General features: G+C 36.5%; 1 protein-coding gene across 1 annotated transcript in view; it reads left to right on the top strand.

The window, feature by feature from the left end:
* The window catches only part of LOC145998324 (polycystin-1-like protein 1), a 395,827-nt gene extending 378,258 nt beyond the window's left edge, over positions 1-17,569 (top strand). Inside the window, exons 24-25 of the mRNA XM_083134729.1 lie at positions 14,023-14,217; positions 16,225-17,569. Coding sequence (XP_082990855.1) covers positions 14,023-14,217; positions 16,225-16,614 — 585 coding nt within the window. The 3' untranslated portion in view covers positions 16,615-17,569. The remainder of the gene's footprint in view (positions 1-14,022; positions 14,218-16,224) is intronic.
* The last annotated feature ends 1,199 nt before the right edge of the window (positions 17,570-18,768 follow it).

Here is an 18,768-nt window from a genome sequence, read left to right as displayed (position 1 = left end):
TGCATAAAGAGTAGGTAAAATAAGCAAGATGGCCGTCACTATTGTTTTGTGATCAAAGAGGAGTCACAGGTTCGATTCAATCAAAGGAGGCAAGATTCTATGTTTCAATTCCATGTAAAAGTCTAAAGTTATGTTTCGATTAACCTCAATGCATAAAGAGGAATTAAACAAAAACAAGCAAAATGGCGACAGATGTGATAAAAGAAAAATTGAATTAGTTTTTTATAGTGACAAGAAAAAATAGCGAACCATTGTTAGAAATAGAATGAAAATAAAGATACTTGCCTTTGCGTGTCCAGCGCTGTGCAGAAAAGCTCTCATGCTTTATCTCCGACAAGTCCACAATACACATTTTTTTTATTGTATAGTTAATTATTAATGTTGTTATTAACACAGATTCTTACCAATGTGAAGAAAAGCTCTCATGCTTTATCTCCGACAAGTCCACAATACACACTTTTTCATTATATAGTTAATTATTAATGTTGTTATTAACACCGAGTTTTACCAGTGTGAAGAAAAGCTCTCATGCTTTATCTTCGACAAGTCCACAATACACACTTTTTCATTATATAGTTAATTATTAATGTAGTTATTAACGATTGTTACCAGTAAAAATATAAACCATGAGGATTTTTAAAGGGGTGATAAGTGAAAAAAAGCCAAGACATATATTTTATCCCTGTTTATTACCAATATTTACAAAATTCAAAAGAGCCGCACACACACACACACACACATACATATGTAAAATGTTTATATTGTGTCACCAGTTTATCAGCATGTTATTTAACAAGTTTTTATTCTTCAAGTTTGTTCACTCACCCACATAAGGAATTGTGTCACTATCATATCCATTTTCTGCTGCAACCACTGAATTAAAATGTTTCACTATTTTTTCCACAAGCATGTTCTCGCAAAAAACAAACACTTCTTTGGAAAGTCTTTTTCCGTCGATGTTTTGTATAGACAAAGGCTCAGGTTTTGTACATCCATGTAGATGGGAAAGCACAAACTTCTCCTTATTACATGCATGGACAGGGGAAATATCTGTGCAACCGAAACATTGTTCGCGAAGGTCGAGAATGCAAGATTCCACACAGTTTCCAAAATATGATTTCAGATACGGCGACACTGTTTCACACATAACTTTCGCATGCTCGATGCACACAAATATCTTCATAAAGTTCCGCCACGAACTTTCTGCGATGAACACTATCTCCAGGGAACCGTAAGCTGGTTTCTTCCTTATAATGATCTGACGGCGATTGTACAGTGTGGTTATCAGCAATTCATGTTGCTCACTTAGTGGGTAGGAAACACGAGGCTGCTCACCTGGAATAGCGATGTAATTGTCGATTACTGGAAACAATTCCTGAAGAGCGTGCCACTCCTGCAACTGTAGTTCAACACCGGCCGCCCCGCTTCTGTGTAGCCTGACCACAGGTTGGAAATCCAGATGAGAGGAAAGTCCGATTGAGATAACTTTTGTTTTCGAAGCATTCAAATAGTAGACGTGATCAAATAATATCGACTGGCGTATAAGACTAGTTACTTGTTTTTGTTCTTCAGGTAAATGCTGATCGCTCTCTTTCTGAAGAACCCCCTTGAAATTAGTGTACGGTTGAAATATTTTTTTCAGCGGCATCGAAATAGAGGATTCCATGACTAAGAACTGCGAGATACTGCATGTCGCAGCGTGCAGGTATACATTTGAAGAAATGCGTGGGTGTGTTTTTGAGACGCATGCGCGCGTAGCAAACCAAGCATGTGCTGGACAAAAAAGGTGGAGGGGGCGGGGCATTACAAAGATCAATGGTGAGAGAAAAATCAGCAGAATATCATAGACGTCATATTGAGGAAATATTGGATAACAAATATTAATTAATTTAATTAAAGCATCAACCGCATTGTCGATCTGAAATTAGGTTTATAGACAGGGGGCAAAATGGAAAATATCGACGATGTTCTAGTATTGGATTGTTTCTGTATTTCCATCGGTATAATCCTCCACCACATTTGAAGCATACTGTTTTATCCTCTTTTTGAATGTAAAATAATCCTGCTTCGGACAGAGCTTCTACAAACGGGAATTCTTTTGATTGCCAGTTTCTGAAAGAGGACAATCTAGCATTGAAAGATCCCATCTCTGGATATTGCGTCATTGTTCTGTAAAGACACAAAACAAGATAAAGATTATAAGTAAGCTGTTGTAAACTGTAACGCTACAAAATTATTAATATACTATTAGGACTATATGTAACTTGTATAAAATTTCAAACAGTATTTACTGTCAATATTTTCTAGTATACGTACCGAGTATTATAAATTTAATTTACGAGTCAGCAAATAAGTTGTTATAATATTGTCGTTTTTTATCGGTACTGGGAATAAAATTTGAAATTTATGCATGGGTTTACCAGAGGCTCTATGGAATAAATACAGAAAACAGTAATGCCCACAGTACACAGACCCGTAACTTTGTATCTGATGAGTGTTGTACGTATAGAATTTAGAGTTATTTTCCAAAAATCGCAAATGGTTATGCACATGTGGAGGTTTTCCGTAACTATCAAAAAATTCCCCCCGGGAGTTACTGTCTATGTAAATTGCTACCCAGTGCTTCCCGGGGCTATCTTTGGGATCTGTATTTACAATCAACGCTGCTGGTAGTTCCACATGTACAGGTAATTCATTAGCTGCGAAAACCCCAACATGATGATTGTCAAAGGCTCTATTTGATATTAACCCGTGAAGCAAATTTAAAGTCGACAGCATTGCTGGACACTAAATAGTAATATTGTGCAACTCACCTTGTTAAACAATTAATCCAGATGAATATCTCTTTGATTATTAATTTCCATGAGAGCGTCAAATTCAGAGTAGATAACACAAGTCACAGTAGATTCCAAAGCCGATTTGAAGTGGACTTCCAAGCTAACAGCCCCTTGCCGTTGAAGACTGCAGTGGGATATGGCACTTGCAGCTGCGTCTGGTGTTATATCGAAAACAAGTAATGCGTATCCCTGGGGGTATTCCTCACGCGATATATTGTTTCCTTCATCCATATAGTGTATCCCTGTTCCAGAGAATAATGTGTGATATGCTGTTATGTACTTGTTGTTTTCAAAGTCTGGTTGAAGTGGTTTGCCGGGAATTTGGACTCCATCAACATATAAAGTAAAGAAGTTGTAATTGAAATGTTGAAAATTGAATGGGTTTGTAGACAGAGTGCCGTTGAATGCATCGTTGGTAACAAACCCCACAACTAATCGTTTCGGAAGACGTCCAAGTATCACATTGTCAATTGTTTTTGAAACAATATCTTTTGGAATAGTTACAGCTTTAAGTTGTACTCTTGTTAGAGGGTATTTTGCTGTATGTTTTTGCAATATGCGATTGTGACTAAGTTTGATGGATGAACTGACCGATACTTTTCTCACATATAGTGTAGCATCCAGAATTTCCACTTTGCCTTCACTGTCATCTAATCCCATCAAGCAGAAAGTGTTTTTCGAAGGAATCAGTTTTATTCGCATTTCCACTCCATTGATCAAAAATTTCTCTTGATTGAAAATATCAGAATGCAAGTAACCAAACATATCAAATGTTTTACTCTGTTTTGTTAGTTGGTTACGTTTTGTAAAGCCTTTGTTGTCTTCCGAAACGTTATCAAAAGCGCCTGCTGTATCTTTGTACCACAATGCACTTTGGAGATGAGATGATTTTGCAGATATGTCATAGTTCAGTGCTTTTTCAAAATAAGACCTGTATGGGTGCATGTGAGATGGAAACGAGATGAGTTTGTTATTTAAGTAGATTTGTACTTCGCTGAACATTGCATTGAGAAAATCATTGACAGGTCCAATTGTTTTATCTGTGGGTAGCAATAACTGACCATTCGCTTTTACAATTCTGGCATCTATATTCAACATTGTGTGTGCTAAATCCATATAATCATCACCATGTCCAGGTATTACAAACTCGGTGGGGGCATTATCTGCCAGAGAACTAACAGGTTTGTATCCGATGGTGTGGTGTTCTAAGATGCTTGTCTGAGTAGGTTTTACCGAGAAAATATCCAATTCACTTTTAAAACACTCACATGATTTCTCCCTAATTAGCGCCATATCTAGTCAAAAATATCTGATGTTATTTGAATTTTCTTACGGTTGCGTTTGGTTATTTTCTTGGTGTTTGTATTGGCACTGGATCTCTTCTTTCTCTGAGCGATCCTTCCAGTTCGCTGTCCCGAAGCAGAGTGATTCCTTTTGAAATGTTTATGCCCCTGATAACCTGAACCAATCATTTCCTTTAGCTTTGTTTCAGCTTTTCTTTTAAGATTTGATCTGGCATCCGAAATTCTGGATTGTAGTGACTGTTTTAGGGGTGTTTTGTCTACAACATCACCTAACACATTTACCCCTGTTTTTAACATTTCTTTCCCTACAGCTTTCGCTCCCTTTTTGATAAGAGGCAAAGCTGACCGAAAAAGTCCTCCAAGAAAACTTCCAATGCCATGTCCTTTTTGATAGGCAGCACCGTAATATATGTTACCCACACCAGATCCAGCTTGTTGATGGTAGTATTGAAAATATGGGTCATTCATAATCAGAGCTTTTCACCACAACGTCTAAAATGAAGTTTCAAACACACTAGTCCGAAGGAGAATGGGATGTGTGCACCAGTGCTATCCCTTAAGTCAATTTCTATTTGTTCGAAATTATGTTTCTGCACGGGGATGTAATGTGGTGAATCGAAAATTTGCACACCATCACTTCCAAAAGTATGTTCCATAGGATTAATGTTTATAATACGTAATAGAGGGGCGACAGCATCTCCCACCATATGTGATTCCGCAATATCTGTGTAAATATACATCTGGGAAGGAATTTCTCTCACAACATTTGGAGGCGAGCGTCCAATTTTTACTTCTGATAGATCATCGGTCGGTTTAAAACCTAATATCCGTGCCAGTTGAGGTGACAATCGTACATTTATGTTTCTCTGCTTGGTAGATATATCAACAGTCACATGTTTGTACGCAGGATGATTTCGGAGACTAAAATTTAATGTTTCAGAATATTTATTGATTTCTGCAACAATGCTGTTTATAGATGCGTAATAGCCTTCGGATATTCGAAGTTCGTTCCATTTGACATCATCCATAGATTTATATTGAATATAGTTGTTAAATCTTGTAATGTTTAGTATTGAATAAGGATAATGCACTTCTACCAATGCCATCTCCCATTTGTTGGTGTCCAACTCCACACGGTTCTGAAGCTTTGTGGTGTAATTAGTTAGAGTATTACTTGGGAAATATTTCATGGAACTGTTACTAGGCAAAGTAAGGTAGAAAGCGTTTGCTTTTCTCATGATGTGTTATGAAGGTTATTTGTACCACTGATGAGAATACCTACAAAAATTTATGCCTCTCTCTCTCTTTTTTTGACTCCAAAAACGATGCGCTAATCCAACTGTCAAATAATCTGGAGTAACCTTTCCAATGAACTAACAACTTTTTACTGGCTCCTTTACCTTTGGTCGCAAGGATTTTATCAATTTCATGCATATCCGGTAAACGGACCAATTGCAACTCTTCCGTATAAAATGTTCCATCGATTTTATGTCCTTGTAGATCTTTTAATTCATACACTTGAGGATTTCTTTTCAAAATACGTTCCACCACAAATATTTCTCTTGTCCAATTTTCCATGTAACCTTTGTCAAAGCGTTTTTTGGTTTTTGTTATTCTCACTGTATCTCCTATTTTGAATGGCATCTTCAATGACAATAGTGGAGATGAATCAGATTTGAGTTTTTTGTCATACATATTGTGCCATACTTTCAAAACCTTCTCAGGAGTAACATCTGCTGGTGCCATTTTAATACTCGAGTGAATTTTATGATTATAAGCTTTCAAAAGCTTTGGGAGTACATTAACATAACAGCTGGTTCTTTGCTTAGTAAAATACTTCCACATGCGTTCCTTTAAAGTTCTGTTGAATCTTTCAACAATACTAGCTTTAATATCAGGATTCTTTGTTGTAAAATAAATTACATTTTGTTTTTTGAGATATTCCTGCACAATACTGTTGGTAAACTCACGGCCTTTGTCAGTTTGTAATTTCAAAGGTTTTCTTTTGCTTTGTTTGAAAATTTGCTGGAAAGCCTTTTTTATACATACACCAGTTTTATTTTTTACAGGGACAGCCCAAGCATGCCTGCTAAAAATATCGATAACTGTGAGTATATATCTGTACCCTTTGTTGTGATTCCGCAAACTCTGCATGTCATTCAAGTCAGCCTGCCATTGGTCATCGATATTATGCACAAAATAAAAGTTTCTCGGAAATCGACGCTTTACAGGTCTATGCAAAGTGTATGCAGTTTGCTTTGCCAACCAATGTTTGATTGTTGACAATGGTATGGATTTTTTTACAGCTTTCCATAGTGTTGAAGCTGTAGAATAGGATGCTGGATGAGATGGATTGTACCAGATATTCTCTAATATTTTTTCGCTCATGGTTTGTATCTTGACCAAACTGGAACAGTACGTTTACGTTTGTGCCCTGGAAATGATGATACAAAAGAAATTGGTTCCTTTTCTTCTTCTTCTTCTTCTGCTTCTGTTAATTCTTGTGCCTCTTCTTGGTTAGCTCCGGACAGCGGAACATGGCGTCCGGGGTTGCCAAAAACAATCTGTTGAATAAACTCCTGTCTCCGGGGGTTTCCAATATATTCTTGAGGAATATTAGATAACGCCAGAGCTCTATTGAATAGTTGCCACCCAACAGGATTGCTTGTTTTTCGTGGTCGAATTATATCCGATACTAGATCGACAATATTTGAGCCTTCAATTTTATTATTGTTAATAAAAACTGCCCCATATTTATCCCAATCAATATTACTATTATGTAAAAGACGTTCATACAACAGTTCGGCTTTTCTACGATACATGCTAGGTGTAGCAGCTAGAATTTCTTCTTTCATATCAGTCAACTTCTCAGTAGATTCTGTAATCGGTAGCGACACAGGTTCTCTTTGTTTTCGAGTAATAGACAGAAATTTTTGGAGCACAATACTGTAACGATTCCATTTTTCATCATCTGAAAGACCTTTGAGATTCAAAATTACTTGCATATCCTGATCCAATTGCGATAAGGATGTAGACGGTGCAGACATAACAGGATGTCTCATGTTATCCATAAATTCTTGAGGTATTATAACCATTTTTTTGGCATGCTCCATGTTCAGATTTTTTTTTCACTTAAATAAACTTGATAACACACCTCCTATTAAAGGGGCTAATAACGCAGGTAGAAATCCTCCGTGTTGCACTAGTATCTGTTTCTTCTGCTTTGTAGAGTGTCCTTTGGCAGAGAGATTACGTATCACCTTCTTGTACCGGCTCAATCTTGTTTTCTGAGGTGTTGAAAGAGGAACATTCCCTTTTAGAACATTGTAACAACACTCACAGATTGAATTAACTAAGGAAGAATCAGCAGCTTGTAATATCGCTGTGCGAAGAGCTGGTTTAGCATCCGACAAAACTTGGAGCACTTTAGCGTGTTTCACTCTTGGAGCCATGATGACAGAATAAACGACTAGTGATTATGCTTGCTTTTCTTGTAGGAATATATACATAATTGATATCATCGTCGGGAAATATCCGCGACCGAAAACGTACTTCTTCCGGAGTGTTCTGCTTCAGATCAAACAGCAAATATCCATGGGGTTCAGCGGTGGCATTGTAATATGCATCTTTTATAAAATTTGGATTCTCCGGGTATACTTGTCTAGATAAATAATTAATTTGGGCTCTGTCTCTTGGATTTTTGAAGCATACAATATAATGACTATTTAAAGATATATCCCTATTCCCTTTTCCCTGATGGAATAGATTTTGAGTGATAAAGAAAAGACTAATATCACGATGATGACACCCTTTTGTAAATAAATCTGTGACTCTTTGATCGCATTCCCTCATCTGATCATCGATAATAATAAGGTGAGGTCCAGAATTTGGCACAAATTGGTCAATATTAGGCATTCCTTCCCGAAATTGTACAAAACCAGGGAAATCATTGTATGCAGATTGCCATTCCCCGTAGCACACCAAAATATTGTTGAATTTTACATTTACCATTTGGGGTAAACACTGGAGAAAATGCTTCACAAAATATGTCTTTCCACATCCTGATGGACCAGCCAATATTGCAGAGAACGGGTGTTTCCACAAGCACTCCATTTCTCAAACTGTGAAGAATGTTTTAAATTACATATAATATAAAAGTCGAATGTTATGAATATTTTTCTAGTTGTTAGATTTTACTGATATGTTGTATCTTCAAATTACATATATATATATTATATTGTATTGTATTATATATATATATATATATATATATACACACACTTCATCAATAAATAAATATGCGTGTGTGTCTGTATATATATATATATATATATATATATATATATATATATCCACACACACACACATACAGACAATTTTCTTATAGTACAAAATTCATTTTACAACAGCACAACAAATGCCAGATAGCATTGTACGCATGCGCGTTTGAAAACCCCGCCTACATATTCCGAGCATCAGCGTTGTGTTACATAGCTCTCCATTGTTTCAACAACGATAAACAGCTTGGTGGCCCAGATCAAATTGGTTCTGGAATCTACTGTGACGTGTACCGTCTACTTTGAAGTATAAAAAGGGTGAGTTGCACAATATTACTATTTAGTGTCCAGCAATGCTGTCGACTTTAAATTTGCTTCACGGGTTAATATCAAATAGAGCCTTTGACAATCATCATGTTGGGGTTTTCGCAGCTAATGAATTACCTGTACATGTGGAACTACCAGCAGCGTTGATTGTAAATACAGATCCCAAAGATAGCCCCGGGAAGCACTGGGTAGCAATTTACATAGACAGTAACTCCCGGGGGGAATTTTTTGATAGTTACGGAAAACCTCCACATGTGCATAACCATTTGCGATTTTTGGAAAATAACTCTAAATTCTATACGTACAACACTCATCAGATACAAAGTTACGGGTCTGTGTACTGTGGGCATTACTGTTTTCTGTATTTATTCCATAGAGCCTCTGGTAAACCCATGCATAAATTTCAAATTTTATTCCCAGTACCGATAAAAAACGACAATATTATAACAACTTATTTGCTGACTCGTAAATTAAATTTATAATACTCGGTACGTATACTAGAAAATATTGACAGTAAATACTGTTTGAAATTTTATACAAGTTACATATAGTCCTAATAGTATATTAATAATTTTGTAGCGTTACAGTTTACAACAGCTTACTTATAATCTTTATCTTGTTTTGTGTCTTTACAGAACAATGACGCAATATCCAGAGATGGGATCTTTCAATGCTAGATTGTCCTCTTTCAGAAACTGGCAATCAAAAGAATTCCCGTTTGTAGAAGCTCTGTCCGAAGCAGGATTATTTTACATTCAAAAAGAGATAAAACAGTATGCTTCAAATGTGGTGGAGGATTATACCGATGGAAATACAGAAACAATCCAATACTAGAACATCGTCGATATTTTCCATTTTGCCCCCTGTCTATAAACCTAATTTCAGATCGACAATGCGGTTGATGCTTTAATTAAATTAATTAATATTTGTTATCCAATATTTCCTCAATATGACGTCTATGATATTCTGCTGATTTTTCTCTCACCATTGATCTTTGTAATGCCCCGCCCCCTCACCTTTTTTGTCCAGCACATGCTTGGTTTGCTACGCGCGCATGCGTCTCAAAAACACACCCCACGCATTTCTTCAAATGTATACCTGCACGCTGCGACATGCAGTATCTCGCAGTTTCTTAGTCATGGAATCCTCTATTTCGATGCCGCTGAAAAAAATATTTCAACCGTACACTAATTTCAAGGGGGTTCTTCAGAAAGAGAGCGATCAGCATTTACCTGAAGAACAAAAACAAGTAACTAGTCTTATACGCCAGTCGATATTATTTGATCACGTCTACTATTTGAATGCTTCGAAAACAAAAGTTATCTCAATCGGACTTTCCTCTCATCTGGATTTCCAACCTGTGGTCAGGCTACACAGAAGCGGGGCGGCCGGTGTTGAACTACAGTTGCAGGAGTGGCACGCTCTTCAGGAATTGTTTCCAGTAATCGACAATTACATCGCTATTCCAGGTGAGCAGCCTCGTGTTTCCTACCCACTAAGTGAGCAACATGAATTGCTGATAACCACACTGTACAATCGCCGTCAGATCATTATAAGGAAGAAACCAGCTTACGGTTCCCTGGAGATAGTGTTCATCGCAGAAAGTTCGTGCGGAACTTTATGAAGATATTTGTGTGCATCGAGCATGCGAAAGTTATGTGTGAAACAGTGTCGCCGTATCTGAAATCATATTTGGAAACTGTGTGGAATCTTGCATTCTCGACCTTCGCGAACAATGTTTCGGTTGCACAGATATTTCCCCTGTCCATGCATGTAATAAGGAGAAGTTTGTGCTTTCCCATCTACATGGATGTACAAAACCTGAGCCTTTGTCTATACAAAACATCGACGGAAAAAGACTTTCCAAAGAAGTGTTTGTTTTTTGCGAGAACATGCTTGTGGAAAAAATAGTGAAACATTTTAATTCAGTGGTTGCAGCAGAAAAATGGATATGATAGTGACACAATTCCTTATGTGGGTGGAGTGAACAAACTTGAAGAATAAAAACTTGTTAAATAACATGCTGATAAACTGGTGACACAATATAAACATTTTACATATGTATGTGTGTGTGTGTGTGTGTGCGGCTCTTTTGAATTTTGTAAATATTGGTAATAAACAGGGATAAAATATATGTCTTGGCTTTTTTTCACTTATCACCCCTTTAAAAATCCTCATGGTTTATATTTTTACTGGTAACAATCGTTAATAACTACATTAATAATTAACTATATAATGAAAAAGTGTGTATTGTGGACTTGTCGAAGATAAAGCATGAGAGCTTTTCTTCACACTGGTAAAACTCGGTGTTAATAACAACATTAATAATTAACTATATAATGAAAAAGTGTGTATTGTGGACTTGTCGGAGATAAAGCATGAGAGCTTTTCTTCACATTGGTAAGAATCTGTGTTAATAACAACATTAATAATTAACTATACAATAAAAAAAATGTGTATTGTGGACTTGTCGGAGATAAAGCATGAGAGCTTTTCTGCACAGCGCTGGACACGCAAAGGCAAGTATCTTTATTTTCATTCTATTTCTAACAATGGTTCGCTATTTTTTCTTGTCACTATAAAAAACTAATTCAATTTTTCTTTTATCACATCTGTCGCCATTTTGCTTGTTTTTGTTTAATTCCTCTTTATGCATTGAGGTTAATCGAAACATAACTTTAGACTTTTACATGGAATTGAAACATAGAATCTTGCCTCCTTTGATTGAATCGAACCTGTGACTCCTCTTTGATCACAAAACAATAGTGACGGCCATCTTGCTTATTTTACCTACTCTTTATGCATTTAAGCTAATCGGTACTGGGGCCCCACACGGCAAAACAACAGATTCTAATTTATCTTTATACATTAGCGGTAAAGTCTTTGCGTTGTAATCAAAAGGCATTTTGTTTTGATTTTTAATATCTGTTCCTGCCTAAATACTAATGGGGACTCAACACACTTCTTTTTTTTTTTTTTTTTTTTTAAAAAATCATTATCAGAAAATTTGACATTCTGAATCGAACCCGGGACCTTTTCATTACAGCATAAACATCCTATTTCCAATTAGTTCATTTTCTCTTTGTGCACAAAAAACTAATCGGAACTTTTAAACAAATACAATTGAATATCCAATTTTCACCAACATTGGGAATCGAACCCTCAACCACTTGGTTGAAACATCTCGCGGAATAAAAAACACCCCCCGCGCCCGCGCCGCGCCGCCCCGCTCCGCTCCGCCCCGCGCCGCGCCGCGCCGCGCCCCGGTCGCCCCGGTCGCCGCCGCCGCCGCCGCCGCTAAACACAAAACGCGGCCGCCATATTGATTTTATTCAAATACTATTTATGCACAGATGGACTAATCGGGACCTATAATGGCGGGACAAAACAATTGGCCTCATTTAACTACCTAGAGAATCGAACCCGCGACCTCTTCATTACCAGGCGACAACAATAACCACTAACCCAAAGCCGCCATATTGATTTTATTCAAACATTATTTATGCACAGATGGACTAATCGGGAACCTATAATGGCGGGACTAAACAATTGGCCTAATTTAACTACCTAGAGAATCGAACCCGCGACCTCTTCATTGCCAGGTGACAACATTAACCACTAACCCAACTCGATTTTCGAACTCAACCATTTTGTTGCCTTTATTTACACACAGGCTAATCGAGACCATTCAATATTGACATCGTCGCCTTGTAATCAAGGGGTTCCAGGTTCGATACTCGGTGGAGGCACATAGTGGTCCGAATCACCACTTTTCAACTGTAGGTCCAATCCTGATTAGTTTTTCCGTGCATAAAACGGACTTAAAAAAAAACTAACTCAATCTATCAATCAATCAATATTGTCTCTACCAGGAATCGAACCCTCGACGCCTCTTGTTTTACAGAGCAATAACCTTAGCCGCTAAGCTTTCGGGGGTAAAGCACCTTCGGCGCCATCTTTAAATCATTTCTTCATGTCTTTCCATCATACGCAATAGTTGCGCGCGCATTTCCTCCACACACACACACACACACACACAAACATATGCACGTGTTAGGTTAGCATACATCAAGAAACAACGTGACAAATCCATTGACCCCTCCCCCCCACCGCTTCCGATGTCTTCAAGGTGATCACACACGTTCTGCTGACTCAACAATAAAACCACTCGTGGCCCGCTACGACCGGATGTAACATAACACCAGGCGCATCAAATTTTTGCTGACGCGTAGGAACAAAATGCTGCCATTACTACTAGCATGTTAGTGGCACATACTAATGGTTATACTTGTAACAACCGTAGCCTACAAGAGAAATAATTCTACAATGCAAGCAATGAGTATATACAAGAAAAATTATACAATGGGTGTAGTGTAGGTAAATACAATTATGCCAGCCACAGTATTACAGATTCCACTTGACCTGTTTCTTTTTTCCCCTGTTCCAAGTTCAACAAGATCCATTTCACAATGACTTGTTTCTAACTTGACTCCCACATTCCAAATGAATGCAGCAGCTCACCCAAAACACTGAAGTTTCCATGCAATTAGAAACGAATTGTAAAAAATTGTGGAGATTCTAAATTTAGCATGCAATGAAGCCTAGCTTCCTTGCTTTAGGAAAGTTCACAAAAATCTTTTCACCTTAACATCCAGAGAAACTGATAGCTGGAAACAGATTTGCCACATTTAGCTCTTCCCAATGTTACAAATTTTCAAGTTAATAAATTTAAGTGCTGCAAAGTAACTTTGATAACATTACTTTTATTGCAAAAAAGTAACTTTTACTTGTAAAGTCATTACTTGTAATTTGTTCCTTTCAAACACTAATATTAATTACTTTATTGAAACTTGTTTTTGGTTGATTTACATCATCAAGATGTTCCATTGCTATGCACTCCACAGGTACAAATTTGTTAAACTAGGTGGATAAAGCAATCGACTTGATCATTGTGTTGTTAACCTAATCATTGTGGATATTACATGCCCCAATTCTTTCTTAGATACCCTATGAAGTAATCATTACTCAACTCGTCATTTGAAAAATTATTCTTATGGGTTAAAAATAAAAATGCTTCTTCACGAATATAGTTTTCAGTTAATTGTGATTATTATTCAGAACACACAATAATGTATTAAATGATTTAAAAAATCAATGTTCCCTCTTTTAAGCAAGCTGTTTATTTAATTAATACAATGAAGTAGAATCTTTTCATGCATCATTTCCTTTGAAACGCATTCCTGGTCTCTTAGTGTTTTTTTGTATGTTTTCTTTCAGCAATATTTTCTGAATGTTTCTGAAAACCAGATCGACGAACTTTTTGACAAGTTGGAAAGCCTGGACGGGGTGGTGAGAAGGCTAAGAAGCATGACAGATTCGATGGTTGGCGTTCACAGTGAGGCTTATTCTGAGGAAGGTGTTGATTATTCCAGCAATAAGAACAGGAAAGCTACTGATCAACAGAGTAGAGTGGTGAGAATTTTTTTTTCTCTATAGTCACTTTTATAACTAACCAGATTGTCATAAATAATAATGCATGAGCCAATATCCATATCGATATCAATACCCTTACTGATACCTAGGCTTGAAAATTGCAACAATTACAAATTGTTCAAAATATTGATTAATATTAGCGAGTGAGTATTTTACTCCCAATTGTGAGCATGAGCTTACCGTAGTTTTGCCTAAAAATGTTCAATAAATAATTCTGGTGGTTCTGCAGATTTTACTGTAGAGCTGACCCTGGTACTATTTATGTGCAGATAAAAAGATTCAGATCCTGTATTTGACCTCTTGTCACTTCTCAGCAGTTCTTTCCACTCTGCAAGATATTCATGACTAGCGAATGCTTTCAAACCTTTGAGGTTCCAAACGTATTATTATTATTATTATTATTATTATTATTGCTGTCCTTATATCCTTGAGGAGACTTTTCTACTCTATCCATCAGAAATGTGAATATGCAGCTCATAACAGTTTTTATTTATTTATTTTACGTTTCATGCAGTCTATTCTGAAATGCACAGTTATTATATTTTATTATTAAATTTTAGGTACCTCAAGAAGAAACTTTAAAAGTAAGAGAGAAATTTTAGTCATAAAGTTTATGTTGTTTTACCATTCACATAAAACTTAATTTTTGGAATTTTGAAAACTGTGGAACCAGTTATTCTTTGGATTAAATGGTAAAAGATAACCTGGTGCCTGTATCGTAATCTCAATTTTTCGATCTAACGCAGTTTTTCTTTGGTTATTTTGTTGGAATACTAACTAACTGGACTTTATATTCGTTATTAACAATAAAACTAACAAACGATTTGCTATTTTGTAACTTGCAATAAACGATGTCAATTCTGGGGGGGTCTATAGACCAGTTCGATCCCACTTTCCGATGCTCATATTATTCATATACTTACCAAACAGCATTATTACAACCACTATGCACTATACATAGGACCGCATATAGGTTAAATGTATACTATATCGAACCGCTGGGTGAAGGATAGTGAATGTAATGCGCTACGAAGCTCGATATTCTAGGTTTGAACTCTTATAAAGGGGGAATTTAAAAGTTGAAATTGGAATTTTGGGACAATCACAAGGGAATTTTCAGTCTGATCCAGGAACAGCACTGAAAAGAGGACAGCAGAAGTGAAAATGAAGGGGTCCCGGGTGAGCTGTGATTCTGAGAATTTAATCTGTTTCGCTCAAATTTCAGAATTCAAAATGTTTGAAAATTCTAGCTCGATCATTCCAGGATTATCTCCCTGTTGTATTTTAGTGAGACTGCGAATAAATTTTTGAAAATGTGTTACATATTTTGGTGTCTGAACTTCCATTAATCCAACATGCCAGAAGTTTCGGGGGGGGTGGGGTTGAAACCTACCCCCCCTAAATATGGCCATGCTTGTAATCAAGGGATCCCAGGTTTGATTCCTGGTGGAGGTGGTTCAAATCCCACTGAAAAAATAAGAGGCCCAGTGTCGATTAGCCTGTCTAAACCGAAAGTGGACTCCCAACAAAAACTTTGATACACAATAACAACATAAATCTTGCCCTTTGATATAGTATGATGACACAGGAGGGTGAACATGTGATTTACAGCGAGTAACCATTAACCAAGCACTGTTGTTGAAAAAACACCAAGTTGGAACATGGTTTTAATCTTGGCTACTACCTGGAGTTTATTTTGTCTTGATTGATAGTGCTTCTGTACAAGTATATGGCACAAATCTCTAGTAATTTGATTCTTATGGTAAATACCTAAATATGAATCATGGAAAGTTATCACTACAAAAATTAAGTTTACACTAAATCTCTCTGTAGAGCAATTATTCATGACCAAAATATATTTTTCTAGTATCTAGTGCATGCTTGCATGTTCGCATGATAACTTGGAAAAAGTTTGGTGTGATCTTAAGCATTGAATAGGAACGAGAATTGTTTTATTTTAAAATATACTCTTCCTGTATGAAATAGATTGGTGATGAACAAAGTCGACACTTGCCATCAGTTCCTTCATCTTCTGGAGAACAGAATAGTTTTAGCGTGAATAAGTTACTTCAGAAAGATATTATGACTGAGGAAGAATACAACGAACTTCTTCATCAGAGAGATCTTGAAAGAAGCCCTGATTGTCTGTACCATGATGCGAGTGACAAATTAGAAGAAATAGAAAGTTTTCATGAAGATACGAGAGAAGCAGAGTTCAGTCTTCCTGTAAAGGAATCCTCCGAAAGTCTTTCCTGTGGTTTAGATGCAACAAATGTACTTCGGTCTCGCAGGCTTTGGAGATCCAAGTCCAGGGGTAAAGGAAGAGGAGATCTGCAATTAGGACTTAATTTGTCTGATAGTGTAGACATATTATAACTAAGTAAGGTATCATGCTTGGGTAGACAAGTTTTTGCATAGAAAAAAGTAAAATGAAGAGCATGCAATGTAATTCATATTACGGTACTTCAGATGCTGCAAGATATTAATTAATATACACATGCAACATGCTTATATTTCCATGTACCTGTTTACTTAATTTGATTAATTTTGATAACCACAGTCACCACCCATGTCTTGTAATTATCTGCGTAGTTTGTTTCCAGTCTGCATTGGTACACCGTTGTCTGCAAGGTGCACTGCTATTGTCGGATTGCTGTGTCATCTGCCACTGCTTGGTTTTATGTGCTCAAATAGTGGAAATCAAATGTGGTGGAATTTTGTATTATCTATATTTAGTTCATATGGTAAATGCTGGATAATCCTATCACATTTGGCTTCCACTACTTGAACAAGTAAAACAATGCAATGGCAGATGACACAGCAGACGATTGAGCAACAGCAGCGCACCTTACGGTCATTGATGTACCAACGCAGACCTGAAGCCCACTTAGCTGATAATTACAAGTTCCAGCATGGATGGTGGTCACCGAAATTAATCAAATAAAGTAAACAGGTACGTGGAAACGTAAGCATGTAATTTTTCTACTGGAAGTTAGTAAATTTTCAACCACATCCAGTTATTTTTGTAAAAATCTTATTTTAATGATACAAATGTAATGTTAACATCAAATAATTTTTTTGCTTGTATGACTTCCATTCCAGCAAGTATGTTTATGTATCTCAGATATTATCATGTGTCTATTTGTAGAATTATCACATAATTATTAATTTTCCATTTCATATGCTTGCCATCATTACAATTATGAGTAATATGCTATTTAAACCTTACATTGCAGTAAAGTTTATAATAATTGAAGGTTATATGTATTGTACTAAGTTCTATTGTACTCTAACTTACATGTGTTTGTTTGAAAATTAATTCTGAATTAAAAGTTGGAAGAAAAATAATATTGTATTTATTATTAAAGTATCAATGTGTCAAACTTGTATTTTTTTTTCTATATTCCAGAGCTTATCGCAAAGTATGGGGACTTCATGCACAAAGTATAGTGACTTTTGTGAAAAAGGAGCATTACAGCTACTGAGTTTTTTGCATGCATGCAAAGATTTAGCATGATATGTAATTAAGGTATTATTTTTGTAATTCTAGTCATGCAAATTTGGATTTGGTAATTTTTTTTAATAGGATACACAACTACTTGTAACTACTTACTAATTTATAAGCAGTTCATCTGATAGTGAAGAATGTTGAGTGATTGCCCTGGAGTTTCGAAATTGTAAAAATTAGATTTTGTGTTTTGGTGAAATTTCTTGCACTAAAGAACAGAGAAGATTCTTCTGTGCAAATTCAAGTAGTTATTGTTCCATTTTGATTATGAACAAATCGTAACAATTATAACTAATTTTTTATTCGAAACTTAATGGTAATAGTGTTTTGAAGTTATGGGGTCTTCAATGGTATTGCGGTAATGATGTTGTAATAAAAGTGCCCCAGGTTCTGAATCCCTAGTGGAGGCACATTGCACAGTGGTTCGGATTCCACTAAGAAACTATAGGCCTAGTTTCGATTAGTCTATCCGAGCATAAAGTGTACTTAAATAAAACTTTAGCACACAAAACCCACCCTTTAATATATGAGGGCCACTATTTATATTTTGAGCCTTGGCAACACTGATTGAAGTTAGGCACGATTTGACGTTTGCACGGAATCGTCTGGCATTATTGACCATAACGTACTTCAAATGTTTTGTCAATAGCTTCATTTGTGTTGTTTATGTTGCCTTGGAGATTGCGCGACAACAATAAAATGGAATTAACTCGTGAACATTTTCGTGCGATGATTTTTTACGATTTTCGACGTGGATTATCAAGACAAGAGTTGCATCAATCAACTTACTTCCACATTTGGCGATGAAGCCCCATCCTTTGCCACTGTGAAATGTTGGTATAACGAATTTAATCATGGCCGCCATTCGCTCACCGACTAAATTCGCGAAGGTCGTCCAAAATCAGTTGTTGTTCACGAAAACATTGATGCTATGCAAAACCTAATACTGCAAGATTGTCATGTGACATACTGTGAGATTGAGGCAACCATAGGCATTAGTTCCACCAGCATATATAAAATAT

This window comes from Lepisma saccharinum, chromosome 14, assembly GCF_977018435.1.
Source record: "Lepisma saccharinum chromosome 14, izLepSacc3.1, whole genome shotgun sequence".
Taxonomy (NCBI): domain Eukaryota; kingdom Metazoa; phylum Arthropoda; class Insecta; order Zygentoma; family Lepismatidae; genus Lepisma; species Lepisma saccharinum.
Note: the sequence above shows the minus strand (reverse complement) of the source record. Positions and strands in the feature narration are given on the sequence as shown.